Source organism: Ammospiza caudacuta, chromosome 20 (genome assembly GCF_027887145.1).
Source record: "Ammospiza caudacuta isolate bAmmCau1 chromosome 20, bAmmCau1.pri, whole genome shotgun sequence".
Lineage (NCBI taxonomy): Eukaryota > Metazoa > Chordata > Aves > Passeriformes > Passerellidae > Ammospiza > Ammospiza caudacuta.
The window spans coordinates 10,541,684-10,566,691 of NC_080612.1; the positions used below are offsets into that span (position 1 = coordinate 10,541,684).

The following is a 25,008-nucleotide window of genomic DNA, read 5'->3' on the forward strand; positions in this document are numbered from 1 at the left end:
TGTAGAGACGTGGCGCAGACGTGGTTTGGATGCTCAAAAAGTCCCTGAGGAAGCCGTGGTGGGAGCACCATGGATTTCCCCCAGGGAGGACGGGGAGCAGCGTCCAGGGATTGCACTGGGTGCGAAGCGTGCAAGGCGTGCAAAGCGTGCACAGTGTGTGTGCCAAGCTCTGCTGAGGAAGGAGATCCTGGCAGTGTTTTGCCCTTGGCCAGACCTTTGCCTTTCCCAGCAAATATTCTGGGCCTGGGGAAGCTGCTCAGGGCAGGACAGACCAGAGCCTGTCCCTCAGAGGGACAGGATGGGGTTTGCCTGGGCTGGGGCTCAGCATCCCCAGCAAAGCCACCAAACCCTGAGCTCCACGAGCTCTGCAAAGCTCCAGGAGACCCTGATGGTGACACCCAGGCCCTGGACTGCTCCTGGGATCTGATTTCATTTGAACTCGGAGCTGTCACGATGGAAAACCACTGATTTCCCACTCCTTTTCCAGCAGCCCAATGTCCCCCTCCCATGATTTAAGCTCGCTACACGTGTGTGTGTATTACAGAAACCAGGGTAGGATAAGAAAGCAATATTTCATGTTAATTCATGAAATCTGAACTCAACTTTTAATAGAAGAGCCCCACTTTATGCCCAGAGTGATATACAGTCAGCCCTGCTTTAAATGAGACATTTTGCCTTTTGAACTCAGCAGGAGCCCTCTGCTTACAACTACTGGAAAGAGTTTAAAAACCTGCAAGTCCCCTTGTCTCTTGGGCTCTTTGGTTTATGTCATGGCACAGCATTCTTGCTGGGCTGCCAGCTGCTGTGCTGGGAACCTGGCGTGTCAGAAACTCACCTGGAGAATTTCCACCGCGAAATCCTGCAAAGCCCACGAGCCGCTGGCTGCTTTCCAGAGGGGTTTGGATCGAGTTCCCAGGCTGGAAACCTGGTTCTGTTAAAGCCAGGGGTGAACCTCCCTTAAGAGCAGCTTCTAGACTTACCAAGGAACAGAAATGTTCTCTCCTGGTGCCTGGAAATGAGCTCTCATTTGGCTGCTGAGGCTGAGGCGGAGGAAGGGTGCTGTGGCCACCTGGCACCCAGCTGAAATGGGGCTTTTAGGGCCATGGGTGTGAGTGAAGAACACAGTGCAGGGATGTGTTGGATTTACTAATGAATCAGATCCTACAGAGTTATTATTGAATGAAATCCTACAAAGCTATCATTAAATCAGACCCTACAGACCTTAGAGTGAGTGATAATTCAGACCTCATGGAGTTATCAATGAATCAGATCCTATACAGTCATCACTGCAACACACTCAGTTTTCTCTGGCTCACAGAAGGGCTGGAACTCAGTGATTATTCTGCTGGGTCATCTGTGAAAGTATCAAATTAAAGTTAAATTAGCCACCTCATGGCAATGCTTTTTTTTTTTTTTTTTTTTAGGCTCTAGACTTTCTTAACAGTTTGGCTACAGGGCTATCAACAGCAGCGAATTTAGGACATTCTTTTCAATGAACCAGACTGAAAATATTTTGGTACAGCCCCAGTTTGTAGGGTTTTTTTGAATCTCTTCCCCCCCACTTTAAACAAAACATCCTGATTCAAAGGAGCTTCTTGCAGACTGGGAATTTCCACATGGCCATATTGCAGCACTTATAAAAAGTGATTTAATGCCTGCCAACAACAAATACATTTGCAATGACACCACTGTGTGTTATGTGCTATCCCACTCGGTGTGCTCAGCCAGAAGCAGCCAGGCTGTCCCAGGCAGGAGGGAGAGGAGCTCTTTCCTTCCTTCCTCTCTCCCTCCAGGAGAACTTTGTCCCTTTCCCCGCTCCTTGGAAAGCCTGGAAGGAAACAAGCATCACGGTGACAACACAGTCCCTTCTGTATGTGTTAATCTGGATTTTGTTTGAACTTTTGGAGCTGACCTTGGCTTGAACCGTGTTAAAAACCCTGACTGGTGTGGACTGACTTGACCCTGCGGTCCCATTTGTCCGCGGTGCCAGTCCTGCCCTCAGCCCTGCACTTCAAGCCTTTATTTTACAGACAAAAAGGAACATAACATTACAGCAGATATAGCCAGCAGGCCAGAGCTGCAAGTACTTACTTAGAGGCAAAACTCTCCTCTGATTTCGTCCCAAGGAAGTTATTTTTTTGCTTGAGAAGAGACTGACTGAAAACCAAGCAAGAAACTGAAATTATTGCTGTAAACTCTCGCTTTTTATTAGTGGTTTCCAAGCCTGAAGGAAACAAAACCTTCTGAGTGGCTGTGTCACAGTCAAAAGCAAAAAAAACCCCAACAAAACCAACCCAAACCAAACCCAAGACTGAACTGGGTGTTTGGGGATGGAGTAGGAAGAGGGTGGTTGGTTCTGCATCCCTTGGTGTGGCTGGCTGGAGCTGTAAGATTTGTGGCTTTCGATAGTTTCCTCTCCCTGCCATGACTCAAAAGGCTTCTATTAAAAACAAGTAGTGGGAAGGAAATTTCATAAGCTGACAGCCCCATCTCACTCTGCTGCTAGACACAAGTTGGCTGAGATGTTGGAATTTGTGTGGTTATGATGTGTGAGCCCAGAACTGTTTTATCAGCAGGGTTATGCAGCGCTAGCTCTGACTCTGCACGTTCAGAAGGGTGCAGAGGTTCAGGCTGCTCTGCAAAGCCTCTGGTCCATGATCCTACAACAGAACAGATGGAGATGGGGGCTCTGCCTCCTGCACCTGGTCCTTGTCCCACTGGAGTCAGTGGGATGAAGAAACAGAGCCCCAACCAGAGCATGGTGTTGGTTTCAGAGGAGCCAAGTGGGTGCAAGGCACACCCCCTAAATACCTTGTTTTAAAAATCCTGTCTGTGCACACAAGGACAAGGAAATGGGGAGACAAAACCATGCTAGACTGGCTGCATAACAGCCACTGATGGCTTTAATTAAAGCCCTCAAGTCAGTAAATACACACGGAGTCTGGTCCAGGGAGGTACACAAAGCCCACAGTCAGCCCAGTAACACTCCATGAACATTGCCATTTAAGCTGTTTTTTGTTTAACTTAGATTTATTCAATGACACATGCATTTCTGGACAGATAATCCGAGTTCCAATGAACAACTTTTATAACCAAATATGAGAAATCCGTGACTGCAATTAGTCAATTAAGTACATTTCTAAAATACATGACTAGAAGAAAATCGGAGCGAGAGAGAGAGAATTCTTCCAAAGAACAAAAAGAAACATTTCCATTGGTAATACTCCTGGCATTGATGAGTATCAGAGGGGAAGAAGGGCAGCAAGGAGACATGATGAGGAAGGAATAACATCATCAACCTGTCCACAGAAAGTCCTCCAGTTTCCAGTCTCTCCAGTTCATCCAATAATGCTCGGCACTTTCACGAATGGTGAGAGCTCCCCTGATTTACAGAGATTCATCTCTCAGCACGAAAAAAAGCAGAGAACAGTTGTGAAACCTTGTGCTTGACCCAAGATGGCTATAGGAGTATTTCTCCTCACCCAACCTCTTCCTGAAGACAGCGAGAAAAGAAGCTGCAGAGCTCTCAGGACTGAAGATGGAGCCTCTTCGTATTGCACAGGAACACAGAGTCAAGATTTCATGAGGATGCTTCGGGAAGGTTTAAGAGTCATCAATATTCATCAGGGTAACGAGAACCATCCCGGGAGCTGGCAGGTGACAGACACAGCGGGATTGATGGGGGAGAGGCGGCTCCATCCCCCGGCTGGGCGTGTCCCTGCATTGGGGAGTCCCGCGGGGAACAGGCTGGATGTGTCCCCTCCTGGAGCGTCCCCGAGGGGCGGCGGCTTCAGGGGAATCCCGTGGGGAACAGGCTCAGGGGCTGGTTCTCGTTGGTGGGCAGCGGGGAGCGGTAGCCGTCGAAGTTGCGGGGGATGCTGCCGCTGGTGGAGCCCGAGCTGTTACTGAGCGTCTCTATGCTTCCCTCTCGCTGAAGCTCTGCAAGGGAGAAAGAGAGAGAGAGAGAGAGAGCAGCTCCCGGTTAGAGTTTGGGATAAACCCCCAGAGCCGTCAGACAGATGCTTTACTGACAAATCCCTTTGTTGTTGCATTGCTCTGACATTTGCTCAGCGTCCTTTCCTGGGCTGGTTTGGGAATGGCTCCTGAGGAACGCCAGCTCCTGCTTCCACCTCTCTCCAGATGGAGGCATTGCTGCTGCCCTTCCCTGGGGCCGAGGGGACAGGACAGGGTTCCATGGTGGGGATGTCACAGTTAAACTCAGCACGGTCTGAAGGGGACAACTGCAGATGATGGAAAACGCTGGGAAGGGCCATTGGCAGAGTGTGAACCACTGCCATTCCTCACTTGGAAACACCAGGACTTTCCACAGCCCTTAATCCTGCCCAAATGGATGTAAACAACTCAGCTTTTTCAACTCAAAGAGAAAATATCCCCTTTCCTGAGCTGTGCCCCGAAGCACAGAGGAAGCAGCCTGGCTGTGGCTCTCCCTGTCCTGCTCACACCCACCCAGCCCTCTCCCCTTGCTGACCTCCAGGAGCCTTTGGGGCTCCCTGATCTTCCAGAGGAGGATTTCTGGGTGTGCAGGGCATGGTTTCCAGCCCTGTGAGCCACTTGAACCCTGCAGTGGGCTCGGTGGCTACACTGGCAGCACTCAGCAGGGACAGCAGGCAGAGCCCCAGGGAGGGCACAGGAATCCTCCCCCAGGGTGACAGTGGTGACAGGAGACACGAAATACTCTGGGGAGTTGTGATGTGGGACCCCGAGCATGATTTGGTCTGGGGATGGGGTGGGGACAGGAGTTCTGGGCAAATTCCTCTGCTGCTAAGGGGGAAATGGGACCTGGAGGGGCTACAGGAGAGCTGGAGAAGGATTTTTATAAGGGCATAGAGTAACAGGACAAGGAGGAATGGCTTTAAATGGGAAGAGAAGTTTAGAGGGGATACTGGAAAAAAATATTCCCTGTGAGGGAGGCGAGAGACCAGAACAGAGAAACTGTGGCTGCCCCATGCCTGGAAATCCTCAAGGCCAGGTTGGATGGGGCTGGAAGCAGCCTGGGATGGTGGGAGGGGTCCCTGCCCATGGCAAAGGATGGAATGAGATGAGATTTAAGGTCCCTTCCCACCCAAACCTTTCTCTGGTTCCATGTAAGACTTGTCTGGAGTGGAAAGGAGCCTGAGGAGCTGGAGGGGCAGTGCCTGCTCTGCTCTCTGCTAAATCTGCTAAACATTCCTGCCCTTCCACTGCCTCACCTGGGATATTTAACCTCCTTTAACTTTGCCTGCAGTGGGACCCTGTGATAAGGACAGATCTATACACAAAGAACAGGGAACAGCAAAAATTCAGCTTTTCCCTAAAACATAAAGTATCCATCCCAGCCCAGCATCCTCTGGCACTGCCCTGCTCCCCCTGGCACTGCAGCCCTGCCCACACCTGGCACTGAGGACTGGGGGATTTAATCCCTTATCCAGGAGGGAACCTGTAAGGAGATAATCTGCCCAGCATACACGGAAAACAAATCAGCAGGAAGCTGATCACCCTGCAAGCAGCGCTGGCAATGACCTCAGCTGCATTCAGCACCATCTCTTGCCAGTATCTGGTGAAGGAATGTCCATGTCTAAACCTCTTCATTTTCCTCACATCCTCACTCTCCCCTGAGTCCAGGAAGTAAAAACAGTAATTTAAATCAGAAATGAGTGGCGTATCCCACACTAATACTGTGCTTATCCTGTCTGATTTGGGGCTTTCATCTCCCTCAGCACACAGCTGGCTTTGCTTAGAGGTCCCACGTCAGAGCTGGGGATGCTGGGCAGTGCTGCTGGGCTCCCCCACACCCAGCACTGCTCCTCCTGGGGTGATCCCACTCTCTTTTCCACCCAGAATGGATTTCCAGGCAAAGTGTTTCCAGCAAGGCAAGGGAGAGGGACAGAGAGAGGAGTTTTGTTTTCCAGTGGCTCCTGTTTATCCCTGGGGTTGAGCTCATGGCTGCTGTGGGACCCTGCGCCCTGCCCGGGTGGGATTTGGGGGGATTTGGGTTTTTCTGGGTTCTGCAGGAGCTGGCAGCTCCTGTCAGCTCTGCGGGGCCTGCCAGGGGGTGGCACTGCAGAGACTGATGCCAGGCAGGGAAAGGCAGGGAGCAGGAATCCGGGATGCAGGGCTGCGGGCACAGGGCCGGGATGGGAATCCTGTCCTGGCTGTGTCCCACAGCTCCGAGCTGTCCTGAGCTCCCCTTGCAGCTGCCAGGCAGGAAAACCTGGCAATTCCTGATGGAGAGGGACAAAAAGCAGGGCACAGGAGGGGCAGAGGCTCTGCAGAGCATTTCCCAGCCCAATCCAGGTTAGGGGGTGCCAGGCTAAACCCAGGGAGCTCCCACATGCGAGCTGCCATCCCTGGGCACACATTCCCCATGGAATCCCAGTGCTCTCTCACAGCCCAGCTCTCTCTCTGGAACTAATTACCAGGCAGGCAGACGAGCAGTGAATTCTGATACCCGAGGAAGCCCTGGAAAAGTGCTTGGCTGCCACAGGGAGCTCTGCTGTGCTCAGGAAATTGGGCTCTTGCCCTCACCCTGGCTGGCTCTGCAGCGTGGCTGGGTCACACCAGGGGGGCAATTAGCCATGACATGGTCACCAGGGACCACCTGCCCACACAGCTGAGCCTGCACACAGGCAGAACAGCCTGTGCTCCCCCAAACTGCTCTGTTTCATTAATAAAAAATAATAATAATAAAAAAATCCAGTGTATGTTATTATTGTTCCTCCCAGCCCCTAGAGCACAGCACAGGAACAGCAATGAGATTCCCATGGGAAGCACAGACCAGACTGGGAATGGCTCCATGGCATGGGGACACCCTTCCTGTCACAGGGGGAAAACTGCAGGACAATTTCTCGTAGATCTGGAGAGACCAAGCAAGTGCAGCAGGAGCTGCAGGGTGGGGCTGTCAGGAGAGACAGGTCCCTAAAGCCACCCTGGGATGGGACAGCTAAAAAACCTGGAAGGACCTGATGTCACACAGTCAGACCACTGGGACAACACAAAAAGGAGCAAATCTCCATGAGAAGGAGGGGAGTGGGTGTCAGGAGAGCCCAGAGCAGCAGGACCAGGGAGCAGCAGCACCCCAGGGCTGCCCAGGCAGTGATTCCCTCCTCTCCAGTGGAGTTAGGCCAGGAATGGACTTGGCCCCAGCAAGTCTGAGGGTTATTGTATCTGCATTCCCCCATGCACACACTGTCGAGATGTATTAACTTCCTTAAATGTACCAGTGAAACAACCTCTTATGATACACTTTAATGAACTTGTACAGTAGCCAACAAATTGTGCATCATATAAAACCCATTCCGCCTTATAGACTCTCTGGCTATTTTGTAATAACTGCAATTTGCTTCTGCTGAAGCAAGATAACCAGGGTTGAGAAGTCAGGCTCTGCAGAAACCTAAATATTTGATTTGGGGGGGAGTGGGTGGGAGAAGGAAGAAAGGGGCCTCTGGGAGCTATTTATGGGGTCAAAATAACATGAGACCTGCTCTTCTTGTAGCGTTTCCACCATCAAGGAAATGAAATACTGTGAGAAGACCAGCACTTGCATTATTTTGGCCCCATAAATGGCTCCCTGAGGCTTTCAGAAGCCCGTGAAAAACAAACACAAATACAAATAAATGCTAATACTGGAAACGTAAATACTAAAACCTGCCCATGTCCCCGGAGGAAACGACTCACAAAGAAGTCCTGCCTGCCCTAAAAAAAAAAAAAAAAAAAAAAAAAAAAAAAAAAAAAAAAAAAAGGGAAGGAGCTGGAACATCTGCTGAAGCCATGAGGAGAAAGTCACTTCAGGGGAGCTGGGAACAGCCCTGCCTGCGCTTTTGACAGTAACAGTAATGGGCACTGCTGGCATCACCCAGGGTCCCAGAGAAACGGGATTTTCAGGGCACACACACACTTTGCACCGTGCTGGAGGCAGCAGCAGCAGTGAAAATCCTCGTGGCTGCTGGTGTGGGATGGCAAGTGGCCATCCTGAGTCCCTGGGCCAGCTCAGAGCAGCCATCCCCTCACATGGCACAGCTCTGGGCCTGGGGGAGCACTGGGACAGCAATGGGGCACCAGAGGAGCTGGGAGCAGATCCTGGCTGTTCCCTGCCTGCCATGGATGCCAGCAGGGCTGCCCTGCAGTGTGGAGGGTGTTCCATGAGCAGCTGGCAAGGAAACCTTGTAGGAAACGTTTATTTGTGCTGATATTCCCGAGTGCCACGCTGCAGCCAGCCTGTGCTGTCCCTTGTTCCTCTGCCCCAGCCACGCTGCTCTCCTGAGGTGCCTGCTGAGGTGGAGGGAGGAAGAAGGGGAAGAGGAGGAAGAGGAAGAGGAGGAGGAAGAGGAGGAGGAGCTGCTCTGGGCACAGCCCGGGGTCTGCAGGCCTGGGAGAGCGCTGCCGCTCGAGGCCCAGCTGCTCCCTCCATTCCAGAAAGCTCCAGGAACTGTCAAAGGACCCCATCAAATCCAAGGTACAAAGGCCTGCCAAGCCTAAATGTGAAACCATTTTATAGGGCACATTAATTCAATGCCTGAAGAAAATCTATACAGGCCTCTTTTGCCCGGAACACTCATAAATTATGCTGCCTTTCTTAGCCGTGCCGCTCTCCTGTAGTGGCCCACTCGAAGCCCTGATATCTCCTTTATGTCCACTCAAAAATCTCCTCTCCAGTGCATTATTATTTCTTCTAATGGTTTTTCCTTTCTCTCTGTTTGCCTTTCCCCTCTTTAAGCCCAGTTTCAAAACATCCCAAATCGTTTGCTGCAGGAGCTGACCCTTTCCTCTTACCTACGGAGGGGCTGCCCGGGATAAGTGATCCAATGACAGCAGCCTGATGTGTCAGGGCAGCGGGGAAGCGGCAGCAACTCTGAATACAAGAATTATTCTTCATCATCTCAAACTGTCACAACACATTACCCTCAAAGCCGCAGCTCGCTGAAGGAGTGACCCTGCACTGAATGGGAGAGTGCTCGGGGAAAGAACTAATTGTAGCCTCTTTTCACACGTCAGTCACTTTTCACAGCACCGAGCCTTTCAAGCTCAACTAATGTCAAGTTCCCTTTTCCTTTTGCTGGGCTGAGTATTTCTGATTTTTAAGGATGGCATTTTTAAAGGAACAAGGTCTCTGGTGAGGGATGAGGCCGGGGAGGGGAGGGAAGGAAGCGTCGCAGTGAGCACGCATCAGAAAGTCCATCAGACGCCCCAAGACTCGTTAGGAATTAGACAATTAACAAGTAGGAATGCAGGAAGTGGGGTAATGGCCAACAGAGCTCGAATCTCCTCGATTTCATTTCTGTCATTCACAGCAATTACTCTGGAGGACTTTTCAGGCTCTGCCGTGAGAGGGAATGTGTTCAACCCCTTCCCGAAATGAGGGACAGGAATTTTCCAGGGCTGGGGCACAGACACAAGGTACTGCTCACCAAACCCACCTCTCCCCATCCACGGGGGCTTCTGAATAAACTAAATAAGCTAAAAGGCAAAAATTTAAGCCTGTTTTTAAAATCAGACATTTCCCTTTCGTTTTGGAGGAGAGTCCCTGCGGAGAGAGCTCTGGGAATGCCAGCCTGGTCCATGATCTGGGGCAGGCACACATAAGGGCCCTCCACAGCTCCTTGTCTGACTGGAATCCTGACAGATTCTGTGGCAAGGATATTTTTTCACGCTTACATTTACACAATGCCCATCATAGGGGACTTGCAGAACTGTCTGGGGCTTCCCGAGTGTTATTTATTAACTGTAATGAATAATAATTATGGAGCTTCTGCCATCTGGATTCTCACTCAAAAGGGCCCTATTTAAAAGGAACGCTAAAAGGCAATTTGTATTAACACAATGGAAGTCTTGAGGATCTCTTAAACTGTTTGTAATTTACACAACGCTCCCCAGTGAATGGGTGAGTTAAACATTTTAATTTCCCTGATTGCTGCTGAAGGGAGCGGGATGCGCTCCCCTCAGGAGCTCACACGGGCACTTGTGCAGGAAAGGCTCCATCCTTCAGGATTCAGACAACATCCCGAACTCTGCTGGGTGCTTTTGGCACTGTTTCTGCAGGAAACATTCACTCTGAGCATCATCCCTGTGCCCAGGGCAGCGGGAGCTGCTGCTGGGACACACAAGGTGGAGAAGAACTCAAGAAGAACTGATGTGAGCTGGGGAACCACACTGGGATGAGGAAATATCAGAGTACTGGGAAATTACATCAATTACATCGCTGCTACTGCACTTGGAGGTTTTTCTTATTTCCCTTTTTATTTTTTATGAAATGCAATTATGCTAACGAGGGAGCTCTAATTATAATCCATCTCCAGCACCCTTGGCGGCTGCTTGGAGCGAGGGGCTCTGGGGATCTGCTGGCAGGGAGGGCACAGGGGGGCACTGCACCCCCAGGGCAACCTGTGCTCTTGGGGATTTGGATGAACAAAAATTGTAATATTCAACTGCAGTGAAATGACAGCACTGAGTCCTCGTTAAAAATCTTAATTTTTCCAAGTTGGTTTTGATTTAAGATGGCCAGAAATTTCTGGGCAAATGTGTGTTGCTCCTTTCCGGAGGGAGCGCAGGCAAAAAGTCAGTTCCCAGTTTTATATATGGCTATGATTACAATTTCCCAGTTTTATATATTGCTATGATTACAATTTCAGCTTATTATGATAATGTTCCAAAGTCAGTTAAAGCTGCTCTCTGCCCCAAGCCTTGTTCACCTGCACTCAGCACAGTGGGACTGACTTCCTGCCATGCTCTGGGTGACAGCCTGACACACCTCAGAAATGCTTATTCTTCCTTTTTCATAAACTCAGCAGATTCACAAAAGAGATTTTAAACTCTTTTCAAATGAGGAAATTAAAAAAAAATAAAATCATGTCATCTGAGCATGGAAAATCAATTCCTGTGTTAAAACTGTCTCATCCTGTCACAACCTGAAAGATGCTGAGATGCCACAAAAGCACCTCCATTAAATTTGCAAGTAAAGAAGACTGGGAAACACTGCCTGAGCAACTTCTGTGAAATCAGGATTCAGTGGCCTATGTAAAATATTAGTTCCTGTCAAACTGCCTTACAATAACTCCAGTGCTGAATCCACCCAGAGCTGGCTCGTGCCATGCACTTGGAGATGAAAGCTGGCATCCTGGAACAAAGGTGGCAGCAAGGAGATGGGGAAAGGAGAGATCCAGGGGAATGGAGACAGAGCCTTGTGAACATCAGAGTCCCTCTGAGAGCCCAAATCTCATTCCTAGTGCCTGATTTCACTGCAGGGATGCCAAACAATTTAACACTTGCACAACAGGGAGGACACCTGAGCTTACAGAAATGCCCAGGTCTGCTTCAGTACAAAGAGATCAGTGAGAAAAGGACAAGACTTCCTGCAAGAACTTCTAAACAGGTTGTTTACTCCTTTAAAAAGAGCAAATGTGACCTGAGCCCATGGAGTAGGAGACCCAAGACTCTGGCATCTGGCCAGACTTGACTCTGAGCATTTTATGGAAGGTTAAAAGTGCACCAGATAAAGGATTGGTATTTAGAGGGAGAATATTCTTCAAGATAGGCACTTTCACAATGACTTCCAGTGCTTTTAAAAAATAATCTCAAGTTTCCTAGAGCTGTATATTTTTGTAAAGAGGTTTAGGATGTTTTCCTACATAAACGGCTCTTCAGAAGGATGAGTTGCCCATTTCAGCCAGCATGTGAAATCTCAAAAGGTAGGACAGCCAAATAGAAAATAATTTCTGCAGCCCATCACATCCTGCAAGCCTACAACTCCTTGTGCAAGACTTACAGATGAGGTTTTTGAATGAATATGCAGCAGTGCTTGGGTTTAAAGGAATTCTGTCTTACCCCATCCTGAAAGTTTCACTGTGCTGCTACTCCAAATTCCTGTAAGATATCCTATGTGGAATACATGATTTCCTGTGCCAGCCAGCGTGTGTGGACAAGTTTTTGGATGCACTTAGGCAGAACTATCTTGCATCTTTGGTTACGCAAGCAGCACATCTGTGTATATCAGACCAAAAGCATTTGCAGAGAAAACACTGTATTAAAATTCCTGGGTTTGCTCTCTCATTCCCAGGGTTATGGGAGTGCCTTGGATTGCTCAACACTGACCCCTCTGTCAGCCTCTAGTCCACGAAGGAAATTACAAATGCAAAGTAAAATGCATGTTTATGACACCTACCACGTCCTGCACCCACTGAACCCTGGGGATATTGCTCAGAAATGCTGGAGGCAATGCTCCTATTCCTGGAACATCTTCTGGCCAGAGCAGGTGTGGATCTGAGCATCCCCCTTCCCTCCAGAGCTGGAGCCACTCGTGTTTCAGGACACAGAGGTAAGGACAGGGATGGCCAGGAGCCCCCAGGGAGTGCTGGGCTCCCTCCTCCTCCTCCCTGGGCTCAGCCAAACAGTGCCAGCAAAAACCTGGGTTAGGAAATGCTGCCTGAAGGTCAAACCCACAAACCTGGTGATGACCTTGGGGTCTGAGCAGTGACTGCTGACACTCTGCATGAGAGTTTCACACCTGACCCTCCAAATTTCAGTTCCTTTCCCATCTAAGACCTAATTCTCTCCTCTCTGTGATGCCACCTCAGCATTTGGCCTCCTTAAAGGCAGGAAGAGAGCCCTGGGGTGGACTCAGTGCTCAGAGAGCCTCTGTGCAGCTCCCACATGTGCTCTCTGTGCTCTGACACACACGCACTGCTGAGCTGATTTTAAAAGTATAGGATTACAAAGCAAAGCCATTCTGGCACAACTTCTAGTGCTTCTGACACAAAGTGGCCTTTTGGGCCAGGCAGAGGCTCTGGGCTGCTCCCCTGGTGCAGATTGATGCTGAGGAGGAAGCTAGACCAGACTGGAATTTGGGTTTGATTCAAAGAAAAAGTTAAAAAGTTTTGGGCGGGGAGCAGATGCTCAGCTGGTCCAAATCAGGAGAGTTTTGCTGAAGCTCACGAAATGATGTCACCCCAGCCTCAGCCCTGGCTGCTCATCTAAACACTTCAAGGCTCTTGAGCTGGGAGAGCTCAGGTGGAGCTCAGGACCAGTCTCCTCCTCCCACTGCCCTGGCAGAGGTTCAGTGTCACAGGAGCTCCAAACCCATCCAAACCATCCCAGCTCCAAATGCAATTTATTTAGTCTATTCACTCAATTTTTAAAAAGGTGATGTTGACATGGCTGCTTCAAGCAGACCAGCTTTGTAAACACAGCCCTGATTTTACAGAGCACTCAGAGCTTGCAGCCATTCCCTTAAAATCACAGCTCTACCTTGACTGAGCATTAACCCAGCCTGGAAAAACAGCACACAGTCTTGTGGGCTCTTTCTCTTGCAGGGCTGCTTGAGGCTCTCAATTATATTTATATTTATATTTATATTTATATTTATATTTATATTTATATTTATATTTATATTTATATTTATAATCGATAATTATTTTCATATTTATAGTTATATATATTAAAAGATCTATAGAAACAATATATAAAATTATAGATATAATATACATACAATAAAATATATTTAAAATATTATAATATATTTAAAATACATATTATATTTAATAAATATTTATAAATATAGAAAATTATATAATATATAATATAGAATGTATTATATATAATATATATAGTATATAAATATATAAAATATATAAAAGTATGGTTTTTCATATATATATATATATATATATATAATCTCTCTTATTTACATAGCTCCAAATTCTGATGTGGGACATAAATATCAAAGAGCCTTGATAAAAATGGCATTCAAAGCTTAATTTGCCGCTTTGTTCACGGAGCTGTTGAACACAGCAATTCACATTTGTGCTCCTGAAACCAGAAGGCAGCTGGAAATAGTAAATTCAAGGTTTTTGCTTTTTGAAAGTCATATTTTAAAAATTGTTCCAAGCACTGATTCTATTACACTCCATCTTTGTAGCTGCACTCTTACAAACGTGGGGATGAGCTTCAGCTGGTGGAGGAGCTGGTGGAAGGCAACCCTGTGTGAAACCTGAAAAACCTAATGGCAAACCAAGGCATTCCTCTGGTCACAGCCCCCAGAAAAAGCAATTTAAATCATGATTCTGCCCTGTATTTAAGCACCTGGCAGTGAAATTCACACAAGTGCCCTCTCCTTGTGTTGTGCTCCTCTGCAGACGTTTTGCTCCCATTTTGGTGGGTGACCAGCCACATTTCCAAAAGATAAACCAAAGAGAAAACACAGTCCTGGCATGATTTAACCCATTTTTTTTTTTTTCCAGAGGGTGTGGATAAAAGTAGCCCTGAGTGGAGGACATAAAGCACTCCCAAATTTAACATCAGGGATCTGTCCCTGCACAATTCACCTCCCACTGCTGCCTCCGTGGCTGCAGGTGAGGGAAGAAGGCTGCAAGGTTAATTTGTCTCTTGATTTGTGCTTCCAAATTAATTTCTACCTGACAAGGTGGGGAACAGCTGTGCCATGTGGGAATAGATGGGAGAAGCCACCCATGGGGAATGCTGTGCTCTGCCTGAGGAGAATTCCAGCACAGCAACACATCCAAGCCTCTCCACAACACAGGGCAGTGGAATCTTTTCAGGAAAATTCCACCATTTCCATTTCCACCCCAACCAGGGCTCTCCACCCCAGTCCCTCTGGCTCCTGCATCCCCTGCTATGCCCCTGAGCTGGAGCAGAGCCTTCCCACAAAAAACATCTTTGGAAAGGGTCAGAAAAGTGATACTGACCATTTGTCTTTCACAACACCATCGAGTTTTGGTGTAAACACAGAGTTCATGTCTTGGGCAGTTACTGAGAAAGTCACTGGCCAAGGGAACAACAAATAAATATCCCAAATAAGTAAATAAACAAATAAAAGAAGATGGCGTTTAAGCTGTGGGGGTCTTTTTGGGAAATGGCATGAAATGGGTCACACAGAAAAAGGCAGCACAACTTTTACAGAGCCCCATTTTTACTGAAAGAATCTCCCTTTTGGAGGCTCAGCTACCTGCAAGAACATCTGCAGGGGGCTGAACACATTCCCCTTTTATGGGGAACCTTCAAACAGGGTTTCTTCATTTTCAAAACGTTCCCAACCAATTTGTCATTTTCCTTCCTCTTCATTTTTTTTTTTGGTCAGTGGATGGTGCACACAAAATTGAGCAATAGTAACCAGAGGAGGATGAAAACTGCAGCTTGAGAAGGAGCTCAGGATATGATTCCTCCTCACCGGATGCCTGGAAGATGTCACTGAAATTCCCTCTCCCTTAGTGCAACCCGTGTGGAGCCAATATGAACTCCCAGCAAAGTGCTTAAAACCCCATTATTTATAATAACTGTTAAATGATGAGACATTGTTTACCCAGATTGGAAGATAAATTCTCACTTACAGAATGCTCGCCTGACCGTCCTGAACGTCATCTGGTTTTTATTTAAATGCAAAATGAAATTAGGCTCCCAATAACACAGCAGAAGAATTCAATAAGATGGGGCTTTTCACTTACAGTTTAATATTAACATTTTCCCATAAATGTTAATGAATAAAAGTCTACTGTTTTATATATTATCCATGGTGGGGAGACAGCAGGCTAGGGATGGAAGGAAAGCTAATCTTTTCATACCACAAATTAGGATATATACTTCAAGGAGGACTAAGTGTTCCCAGCACTGCCAGGGACCTGGCCCCAACCCTCCTTCCCCTGGGGGCAGCCACCAGAGCTGATCCCATGGGGATGCTCAGGGAGTCTCCACTGATCACCGAGATCCTCCCCCAGCCCAAATCCCTTTGGCTTTGCTTCTCATTTTCCCTGGCCCTCTCTTTCTGCCTGCACACTGTGAACATCAAACACCCGACACCATCACTGTCCAGCACGTCCTGATGCTCTCAGACTCCAGCATGGAGAACAAGGCAGGATTACTGGGAAAATCAGGTGGCTCTTTGTGTGATATCCTGTTAGAGAAGGGTGCAGGAGTGATGGGAGGTGAGGGCACAGCTGCAGGCCACAGTGACAGGGAATGATCCAGCATCCAAAGGGAGAAGCACCAGGAGCAGAGCGGCTGAGAGTGCTGGAAGCTGCAGGGCCACAGGGTTGGCTCACACTGCAACCTTTGCATTGCCTTGGCACTTGACTTCCCACTTACTGCAGAGGGTTTGCTGTGTTAATGTCTATTTTGCTGTTTGGTGACTCATACTTCACCCTACCTCTCTAATGAGTGTTCATTTAACAGTTTGACTGCTTAACAATTTATTGCACAAATGGGTTTCCATTCCACAGCCTGCTCTCCCATCTCCCCTGGAGAGGGGAATGCATTGTTTATGAGATCTCTGTGATGGCCTGTGCTGCACATCCCAAAAATCAGCAAATACTCAACGGCTCTCTGGGGCTGCTGGGCTTGGGAGGAGGGACAGGAACTGTCTTGTCTTTATTCTGCCACCACCTCAGCAGCTGCAAGAGGTTTTGGCTCACAAAACAGCTGTAAAAATACCAGTCCTGGTTCAAATGCTGGGACCCGAGGGCTCTTATACTTACTGAGAGAGATATGCCTGCCATAAGTCATATCCTACACAAAAACACCATAGAAAGACTCCTAAAAGGAATGACAAGGTAATTATAGGAATTACAGATGGAAAAATCCCCTTGTCTCTGCCCCCTTCCCAGTGTGGGACCGCTCGGTGTGGGGCAGGCTTCAGGCCTCAGACTTTTAAAGGGAAGATTTAATAAACACTGAGAAATATTTCCAAATATTTAGAAAACCCAAAATAACACATTTCCAAGCCAAGCTGTGCAAACAGAAAATGAATTTAGAAAACTTGTTAAAAACCCAACAGCTTTAGCGTGCACCAAAGCATGTTTGGGTAGCAGGAATCACCTCGTGGGCAGGATGCTGCAAGCAGAGCTGGAGGATGCTCAGCCCTGGTGCAATACCTACCATGGCTCTCCTCTTGCTGCCCCTGGAATCACCAGCAGAAGCCTCAGGGATGCAAAAAGCTCCATGCTTTAGGAGGGACTCAGCAGACAATTAAATGTGAGCAAAGCCAAGCTAGACAGGACAGAGCTTTGAATTTTCCTGTGAAATTCTGGAGCACTGCAGTTAATTTGCTTAATCATTAGGAGGAAAAACCACAACCCCCAGCGAACCAAAAAAAACCCCAACACAGCAGCAAATCTGCAAGGAAAAAAGGGAATTGTGTCTCTGTTCACTGCTTTTGAGACAAAGCACTGGAAGAAAAATGTCCAGTTCCAATAATGTCATAACCTGATTACAGCCTGACCAGAAGAGCTAAAACACTTGCAGAACAATGAGTAAGAAATTAAGTTTTAAATTGAGTGCTGGCCCTATCTCGTGTCACTTCTTTATGTTCCAGTGGAAAGGACAGTGCTGAGCTCATTTCATATCGAGCAGAGTGAGATGCCTGGATGCAGACACCATTTAGTCATCTCCTATATGTTCCTCCCCATTTCTTTCTCTGGGAGGAATGACAAATCCAGGAATGTGACTGCACTTTGTTTTATTATGATATTGATTTTCCCTGCAGAGGGGAAAGTGCATTTATCCCCCAGGTCTGTGTGCTGGCAGGGAAGGGTTAACAAAATGTTTATCACAAAGCTGGCTTCAGAGTTGAAAGTAATGTGATCAGTAATGAATTTTGTGTTACATTAGGTTGTATAAATGGACAGACAAGCGCAGACAACAAGTGGCCAGGAGTCGGGGCTAATCTAATGATGTAAAAATAGAGACAGCACCAATTATACTTGGGGCCAGCTCAGAGCTCCTGCAGGGACTGCAAATGAATAGGTACAAATCAAATTACTGACTAATAGACGCACTACAAGAGAGGGCAGTCAATGCTAAATACATTAGGGCCTTGTGACCTCTCTGCTCTGAACAGCAGAATCCTAAATTTGACTTAAAAAAAAAATCAAAGAAACTCTTGCTCATTTAAGGAGAGCAACAGAACAATGTTATTTGTGAAATGACTTGAGACACTTTGATATTTTTTGGTTTGTCCCCCTATGGCCATGTTAGGTACGTGGCCCTTGGAAAGCTGAGAGAGGGTTTGCTTTTAGAACAAGGGAAAACACTTTTTGTGCAAAAGTTAAAACCTGATAACAACACAGTTATGTTACATACCAAAACATTTCAAAGCCATGTGCCTCTTTGTGGTGATGTTTTTTACTGCTACTTCACCGGCTGTGTCTGTATCAAAAATAAAATATTTCTTAAATAAAAAGGCCTTGATTTAATAAGAAGAAAAAGAAAAGGAATCTCCCCACACCACAGTTGATAATAGGTAAATGCAGTTGATCAAGATTGTTATCAAATGGCAGAAAGTCAGAGGTGTCTTGTGGCATCAGTGCTCCCGTTAGAATTTTCCTACAAACAGTAATGAACCTGAATTCACATCAGAAATATTCATGGTATCAGCATTCACACCCTCTCCCCCTGAAATAATGCATGACCTGGAAGAAATTCCAGTAAAACCTCCCAGGGCTGGTGGCAAGATTGGATTTGGAGACATGGGAAACGACTGGGAAATTAAAAATGTCCTTGTTGGACCTGCCCAGGGCTGTGGGATGGGGCTGCTCAGGGACACCCTTAGACAGGAGAGAGTAAAAATCCCACACTGAAGTGTCTGAAATCCCAAAATGTGTGCAAGGTCAATGCTCCTCTCATCCAGTACTTCCAAAATGGTGGCTCCTAAAGAGTCTGAATTTTCCTTTCTTTTCAACCAGGCCCATCCAAATAAACCTTTTGTAGGAAGAACTGAGCTCCCAGACTTATTGGAGGGGGTAATTTAATCTCTGACCCTGGGATGAATATTGTGAAAGTTCAAAGGCTGCTTTTAGCATCGATGTTATTTGATCCACCAGTGGGTTTGCTGCCCAAGCTGGTTTTGCACTGAACCTATGCAGAAATCTCCTGGCAGAAATGCTCTTCAGGGGGAAAATAATTTACTCTGTGTATCTGTAGCCCATGTCTGAGTTAGGATAAAACACAGTTGAGGAGAGAGAAGGGGAAATTGTCTTAGAAAGATTAAAGAGGAAGGCAGAAAGGAAAGAAGGGAGGGAGGGAAGGAGAGAGGGAGGGGAAGGCACCACTGAAAGCTCTACCTCTGTAAAGGGTTAATCCCATTCCTCAATGTACAGGTACATCAATGTCCAGGTGGCTGCTGATCCTTGAATAAAGCCTGTGAGCATGGGTATTTTCTCCTCTGGACAAAACCCCAGGAAGGATGGTCCTGGAACAGGAGCCACCTTGCTCTCCTCCCTTTGCTTCCACCTCAGCCAGGCACTGCAGGAAATGTGTGACTTCCCTTCTCCAGCCCCCAAATCTCTCAGGAAGGTTCCAAACCCATCCCTCTGCAAAGCTCAGAGGTGTCCAGACCCAAGTTAGGCTCAGCCTTGGGGCTCTGGCTGGGGACCAGGACCCAAAGTGCCCAGAGCCCCAATCCTGGGTATCCTACAGGCCATTCCCTAACACACATCTAATTAGCTCCACTTACTTACATCCCATTAATCAGGTTAAAGAGTTTGCTTCAACATATGAGCTTCCTTCAGCGTATTATGAGCCTGTTGATGAAATTTGGAAGGAATCCAGGCAGTTTCCTGAGGGCCAGAGGTGCTCCTCCCTGTGCCACCTGTGGGTGAGGGCTGACCTGGAGGCTTGCAGGAGTTTTGGAAGAAAGATGCATCTCAAAAACCATCCTGCTGCTCCCCTGCCATAGGCTGATTTCAAATATTAAGCCTAGAAGTGATCAAAATACACTGGAAAGCTTAAAATGTACTTGCTGAAGGAGTAGGTAAGCAGAGGATTTATTAATTACAGTATTTTTGGAGGGAAAGATTTCTAGCCTGAGCTGATAATTCCTTCCTGTCCAGTTTGAGTGGAATCCTGTCAGGGATATTTGTCTTCTGGAAGCAGAGTTTCATAAATCACAGTCCTAGGGTGGTTTTTTTGGGGGGGGGAATGCAATATGAAGCTCCAGCACACACTTAAGAACTGCACTGCAAATGTAAATATTGTAGCTGCTTGAAAACAAAGCTCTGCAAGCAAAAGAGGGCACTGACCACTAACATTTGTGTCTAGACTTGCATTTTTTTTTTCTTTTCAGTGAGAGTTTGACAGAAACTGGAACAGCAAAAACATCTTTTTTGCATCTTTGCCAATTTATGCCTTCCTTGGAATTAAATGTGTATCTGGGCTGACAGCTTATGTACAGCAGACTCCACTTCAGATAGACATGGGTCATCTGAATAATTGGATAACAAGGGGAAAAGCTGGTTTCCCAATCAAGCCAGCTAGCTGGACAACTGCAGTTATCATTTAGGTCACAAGGAAAGGAGGTTTTTGGGGGCTGTTTCCAGCCCTGGTTCTTCTCCCACCCTGTATCCGACAGCCCTTGGCACGGAGTCAGAGGTGGAACAGCCCCATCCAATCCCCCTTCCTGCAATGCCAGATTATTCCTGATGTTTTCAGCATCCTCCAGCTGGATGTTTGTGCTGTGACCAACTTTTGGGTATTTCTGCCTCTGCCAGTGGCCAGAGCCAGGTTGGTGTTGCCACCCCTGCTTTGCAATGCAATGGGGCAGGTACAAAACAGAGATTGTGGGAATGTCAGCTCTCCAAAGTGGTCTGTGCACCACGAGCACACACTCCCTGCACACCCCTGCAGCCTATCAGCCCTGATTTCTATATAAACCTACGTGTCAGCTATGCCCTAACAGTTAAGGCATTAAAAGAATCTACTTATCTCCTGCCATTAAGTGCATGTCAGGACCAGTCGAGCACTTGACAAAGTCTCACTGTCCACCCTACTGCCCAGTTTGTGTCCACACATTGGACCCCAGCACAGCACATGCACGGATCTTCAAATTCCCAGCTAGAAATATTCATTAGTTTGTGCTGAAGTTTGAGTAAGATTTTGCAAGTTTTGTTAAAACTCTGCAAAATCCATTTAAGGACTGAAGAGAATGCACAGAGCACAATCAGAGGTTAAAGCATGCAAAACATAAAGGTGTGAATAAATTAAATTATTTTAGGATTATTAAAAGGATTATAAATTCCACAATTTTGAAGAAATATAAACACTGGTTTTGAAAGAAGCAGCAAGACAGAAATCAGTTACCAACAAACAAACCTCCAGTGCCCTTTCTGCTGAACTCTTTGCTGTCATTTCACTGTGGTGAGTGGGCAGCAGAGAACCCAAGGAGGAAAACTGAGTTTTTTCAAAGACAATTCAGTTCAGCCAAGCTTGGTTATGATATAAGTGGTTTGAGGGAAGTGAAAACTCTCCTACTTGTTATGAGCCAACAAAGACACCTCTTTTTTGAAGTGAGGGTAATGCAGCTCCACGCTTATCTCTGCCCATTTATTAGGCAGCAGACAGATGAGAGCCCTGTGGTGGAATGGTGCTGGCAGCCAGCTCCAGCCCTCTCCCTCAGTGAGTGCAGCTCTCCAGGTACATCTGAGCAGGAGGGAACTTTTTCTGTCTGTCTGCTAAAGAGGAACAGCTCAAGAGCTGTTAGGGGATGGAAGTGGAAAGGGCACGGGAGTTCACCCTCTTATCACCAGGTTTTCTCTGCTGCTCTGAGTCACCACATGCCCAAATCCTGAGAATAAAGTGTGTTAGCGGTGGAGAGAGTCCCAGGACAGGCAGGGCAGCACAGAGTGTTAATGACAGGGAGAGGAGGGTGCTGGGATGGGGTGAGCTGGGTCAGTGCTCATGTTACTCATTATTGCTGCGTAAAATCGCTGCTCTGAGATGGCATCTATCTTACACTCATTAGGGAGATTTATGGGGCTGGGGCAAGGGCTGGGAGAAATCTCTCTGGATGAATATTAACTCAGTGATGGCATCTCTATAAACAGCTCCTTTCTGTCTTTACACCTGCAGGACTCTGAGCCTCATGCCAAAGAAGCTGGCACTGGCTGCCATCAGGAAGGAAAATACAGAGCCCTGTCTCTGACAAAGTTCTTGCTTTACAATATAATACACTGTCAAGTCTCCAGGGCAGCCAGTCACCCTAACCTGGCACATCTGGAAGGCTTCAGCTTTCAGAGGAGCTATTCCCCTCACCTTTCCCCTTCCACACACAGCCTGAGGGGTGCTGACCCATTATCAGCAGTGGACACCCTCCCAAAGTTCACACTGATCACAGCCTGGGTCAGTGAGTGATGAAATATGTGCCTTTCTCTATTTTCATAGCCTGCTTCTTCCACCTTCCCAGCCCTTTACAGACATGAGCTGATTGAAGTCCACACCAGCAATGTGAGGGAGGCACTCTGTCCTCAGTGCACTGGTGGCAAAAAGCTGGTGAGGATTTGCACCAGGGTGCAGCAGAGCCACCCTTAGTGCTCAACCAAGCCTCTCAGTTAATTCCAAATCTAACTCCTTTGGTTTCATCTCTCTCAAGATGGAAAGCAGAGGAAGGAGAGCTGGCAAGGTGACCAGCTGGGTTATGGAGGGGTTTCTGCTGCCTGGACCTACAGACAAGGGCTAAAATCCTGCTCCTCACATCCCCCTCCTCCAGGCTGTGGGAAGCTGCTGCAGTTTGGTACCTGCTCCACAGAGAGCCAAGTCAGGATGAGCCCTGATGGAGCTCGAGGAACAGGGAGAGCTCAGAGCAGCACAAGACCCTCAGTGATACATGAGGGCAAGAGCAAAAGGAAGAGACAGATCCTGCTCTTCCTGAAAGATCCATAGGTGGGCATTCCCACACCTTGCTGCTGGTTTCTCCTCTTTTGCCTTCCCAGGGAAGCTGCCAGGAGAGTGACAAGTGAGTTGGCAGCTGATGTTAGGGGCCAGCATCACTCTGAGGTGTTTTACTGGAGGTGTTTTTTGGAACAAGTAGAAATTGATGGAGACAATAAACCCACAGTAACTGTGCTTTAATTCCTGAGCATCTCCTGCCACGGGCCCCCTCCTGACAGCCTAATCTCTGATGTGCCATTCCATTTACTTAAACAGATGATACAATTTATCAATATAATGGACACTGATGAAGATGGATTAATTTGGATTACAGAACCAGCGCTTCACAGTGGCTCTATTGAGGACACAAAATGAGGATGTGTGTGATGATGGCATTGTTTGGAGCAGGGCAGCAATCTGCACTGGAGGGGATGCAGGAGAGCCCTTGTCCTGGCTATATGATAAGGAAGCTTCATGTGCCAATATCTCAGGCTGTGTTTATGTGATCTACCACTAAGTTCCTTTTAGAAGTGACTTCTGAGATCCCCACAAAGAGAGAGAGATAGAGAGAAATAGAGAGAAATAGAGAGAGAGGGAGAGAGAGAGAGAGGAGCGCACAGAGAAAAAAAAAGCGAAACTTAAAAAAAAAAAAAAATTAAATCAAAATCACCATTGGGTGAGATGTACGTGATCTCTGATCACACCTCTTCTTTGTACCTGTTCCTGATCCCACCATGTCCCTGCTGGGGGACTCGCACATGGCGTCGGCCAGGCGCTCGCGCAGCCCCTCCTCGCTGGGCTCCATGGAGGACATGTGGCGCAGACCGAAGCTCTCGGGCCAGCTCCCACACACCTCCAGCAGCGTCACGCTCCGGTCGAAGGCACCTGTGACACACACAGACACAGGGGACACGTGAGGGATGCTGGGGGAAATGGCTGCTCGCTTTGGAAATGCAAAAACCTTTACAAAAATACAACAAAGGAAAAGTTCGCAGCGGTGGGAACACCCCTCATGGATACCATGCTGCCAGTTCACCTTCAAAATGGATGTTCACCCTTTTATACCCCTGGGGTTTGATCACCCAGCCATGGCCCCTCCCAAAGTCTATCACTCAGCTCTTTTTTGCCATTTATCAGCGCAAACTGCTTTCCTGTAACTGGACTGGAGGTCAGGTGTTGCCTGCCTCACCCCCTAAGCACTCCCAAGCTTTTCCATTCCCACCTGCCCTGTGGATGCCGTGGGACAGAGAGACAAATGACAAGTGTTTCTCACAGCGGCTTGTGAGAAGTTTTAGGGAGCTGGAAAGATGTGATAACCTGTTGGCTATAAACAATTTGCAGGTAGTGTTTTTCTCCTTTATTTTTCTGTTCCTCGCAAGGACAGTGTCTGAGAAAGATGTTTCTGTTAGTTAGCCAACAGAACAGAATCTATGGTACCACTCCATAAAAACCATGTGGTTCTTTTGAATAAAGCCTTCTTTGCCTTTGCTACCATCCTGCCTCTCACCTGTTCCTGTCCCAACCTCAGTGCAAGAGCGACACTGGCCCAGGTAAGGGACACCTGTGCAGCTTCTTTGTACCTGTCCTAGACACCCCAGGCTGTCTGATGGCAACAATACAGAGGAAAAGGGAACCATGGGGAGAACAGAGGGCATCTAAACTACAATAACATAACTATACATCACTAAAGCTTTTCTTAATATTCACCCAATAGTTATCCCTTAATTGTGAGAGTCAATTGTCTTATTATCCATCTGTAACAGACACCCTGGCACCAGCTTCCTCCCGTGTGTGCTGTGTTTTGGGTGCCTGAAAAGCTGATTTTAGCACATGAGTTAAAGGTTAGTGTTACAGCACAGCACAGCAGAACCCTAAGTATAAACCAACTTCTATCAAGTAGCTGTAATCAAAAAGGTGAAATTAAAATATAGATTGGTATTAAAATACATAATAAATACATACTGAAATTAAAACACAGACTGGTGAGAGTCAGGAAAGCAGCACAATAACACAAATGTAAATGGCATGCAGGTATTTTTATGTTAGACAATTAGGAATTATTTTTGATCAGTCTTCCATTGGGATGCTGCAGAGATGCTTCTTCCCCCTCCTCATCTTGGACAATGGAAAGAGTAATTTTGTCTTTGCTAATGGGAAAAAAATTTACCTAAATTCCCGTTCTTGCTCTGAAACAGAGAAGAGGCAGAGCTGCCTTGTGTCTGACGAAGGAACAAATGGATCAATTCCCTCAGTCTGGAATATCTGTGGGTTTTCTCTGGGAAGTTTTAGCTCAAACGTGCTCTAACAGAGGCTTTTCTACCAGCAGCCCCTACTGAAAACTGGCTCTTGTGAGGGAGTGCACGTACCTAC

General features: G+C 47.3%; 1 protein-coding gene across 1 annotated transcript in view; it reads right to left on the reverse strand.

Moving 5' to 3' along the window:
* Positions 1-3,098: 3,098 nt before the first annotated feature.
* The window catches only part of BCAS3 (BCAS3 microtubule associated cell migration factor), a 296,311-nt gene continuing 274,401 nt past the window's right edge, over positions 3,099-25,008 (reverse strand). The window contains exons 23-25 of the mRNA XM_058817596.1: positions 23,356-23,523; positions 18,079-18,144; positions 3,099-3,939 (exon numbers count right to left, since the gene is read on the reverse strand). Of these exons, the coding sequence (XP_058673579.1) occupies positions 3,791-3,939; positions 18,079-18,144; positions 23,356-23,523 (383 nt within the window). The 3' untranslated portion in view covers positions 3,099-3,790. The remainder of the gene's footprint in view (positions 3,940-18,078; positions 18,145-23,355; positions 23,524-25,008) is intronic.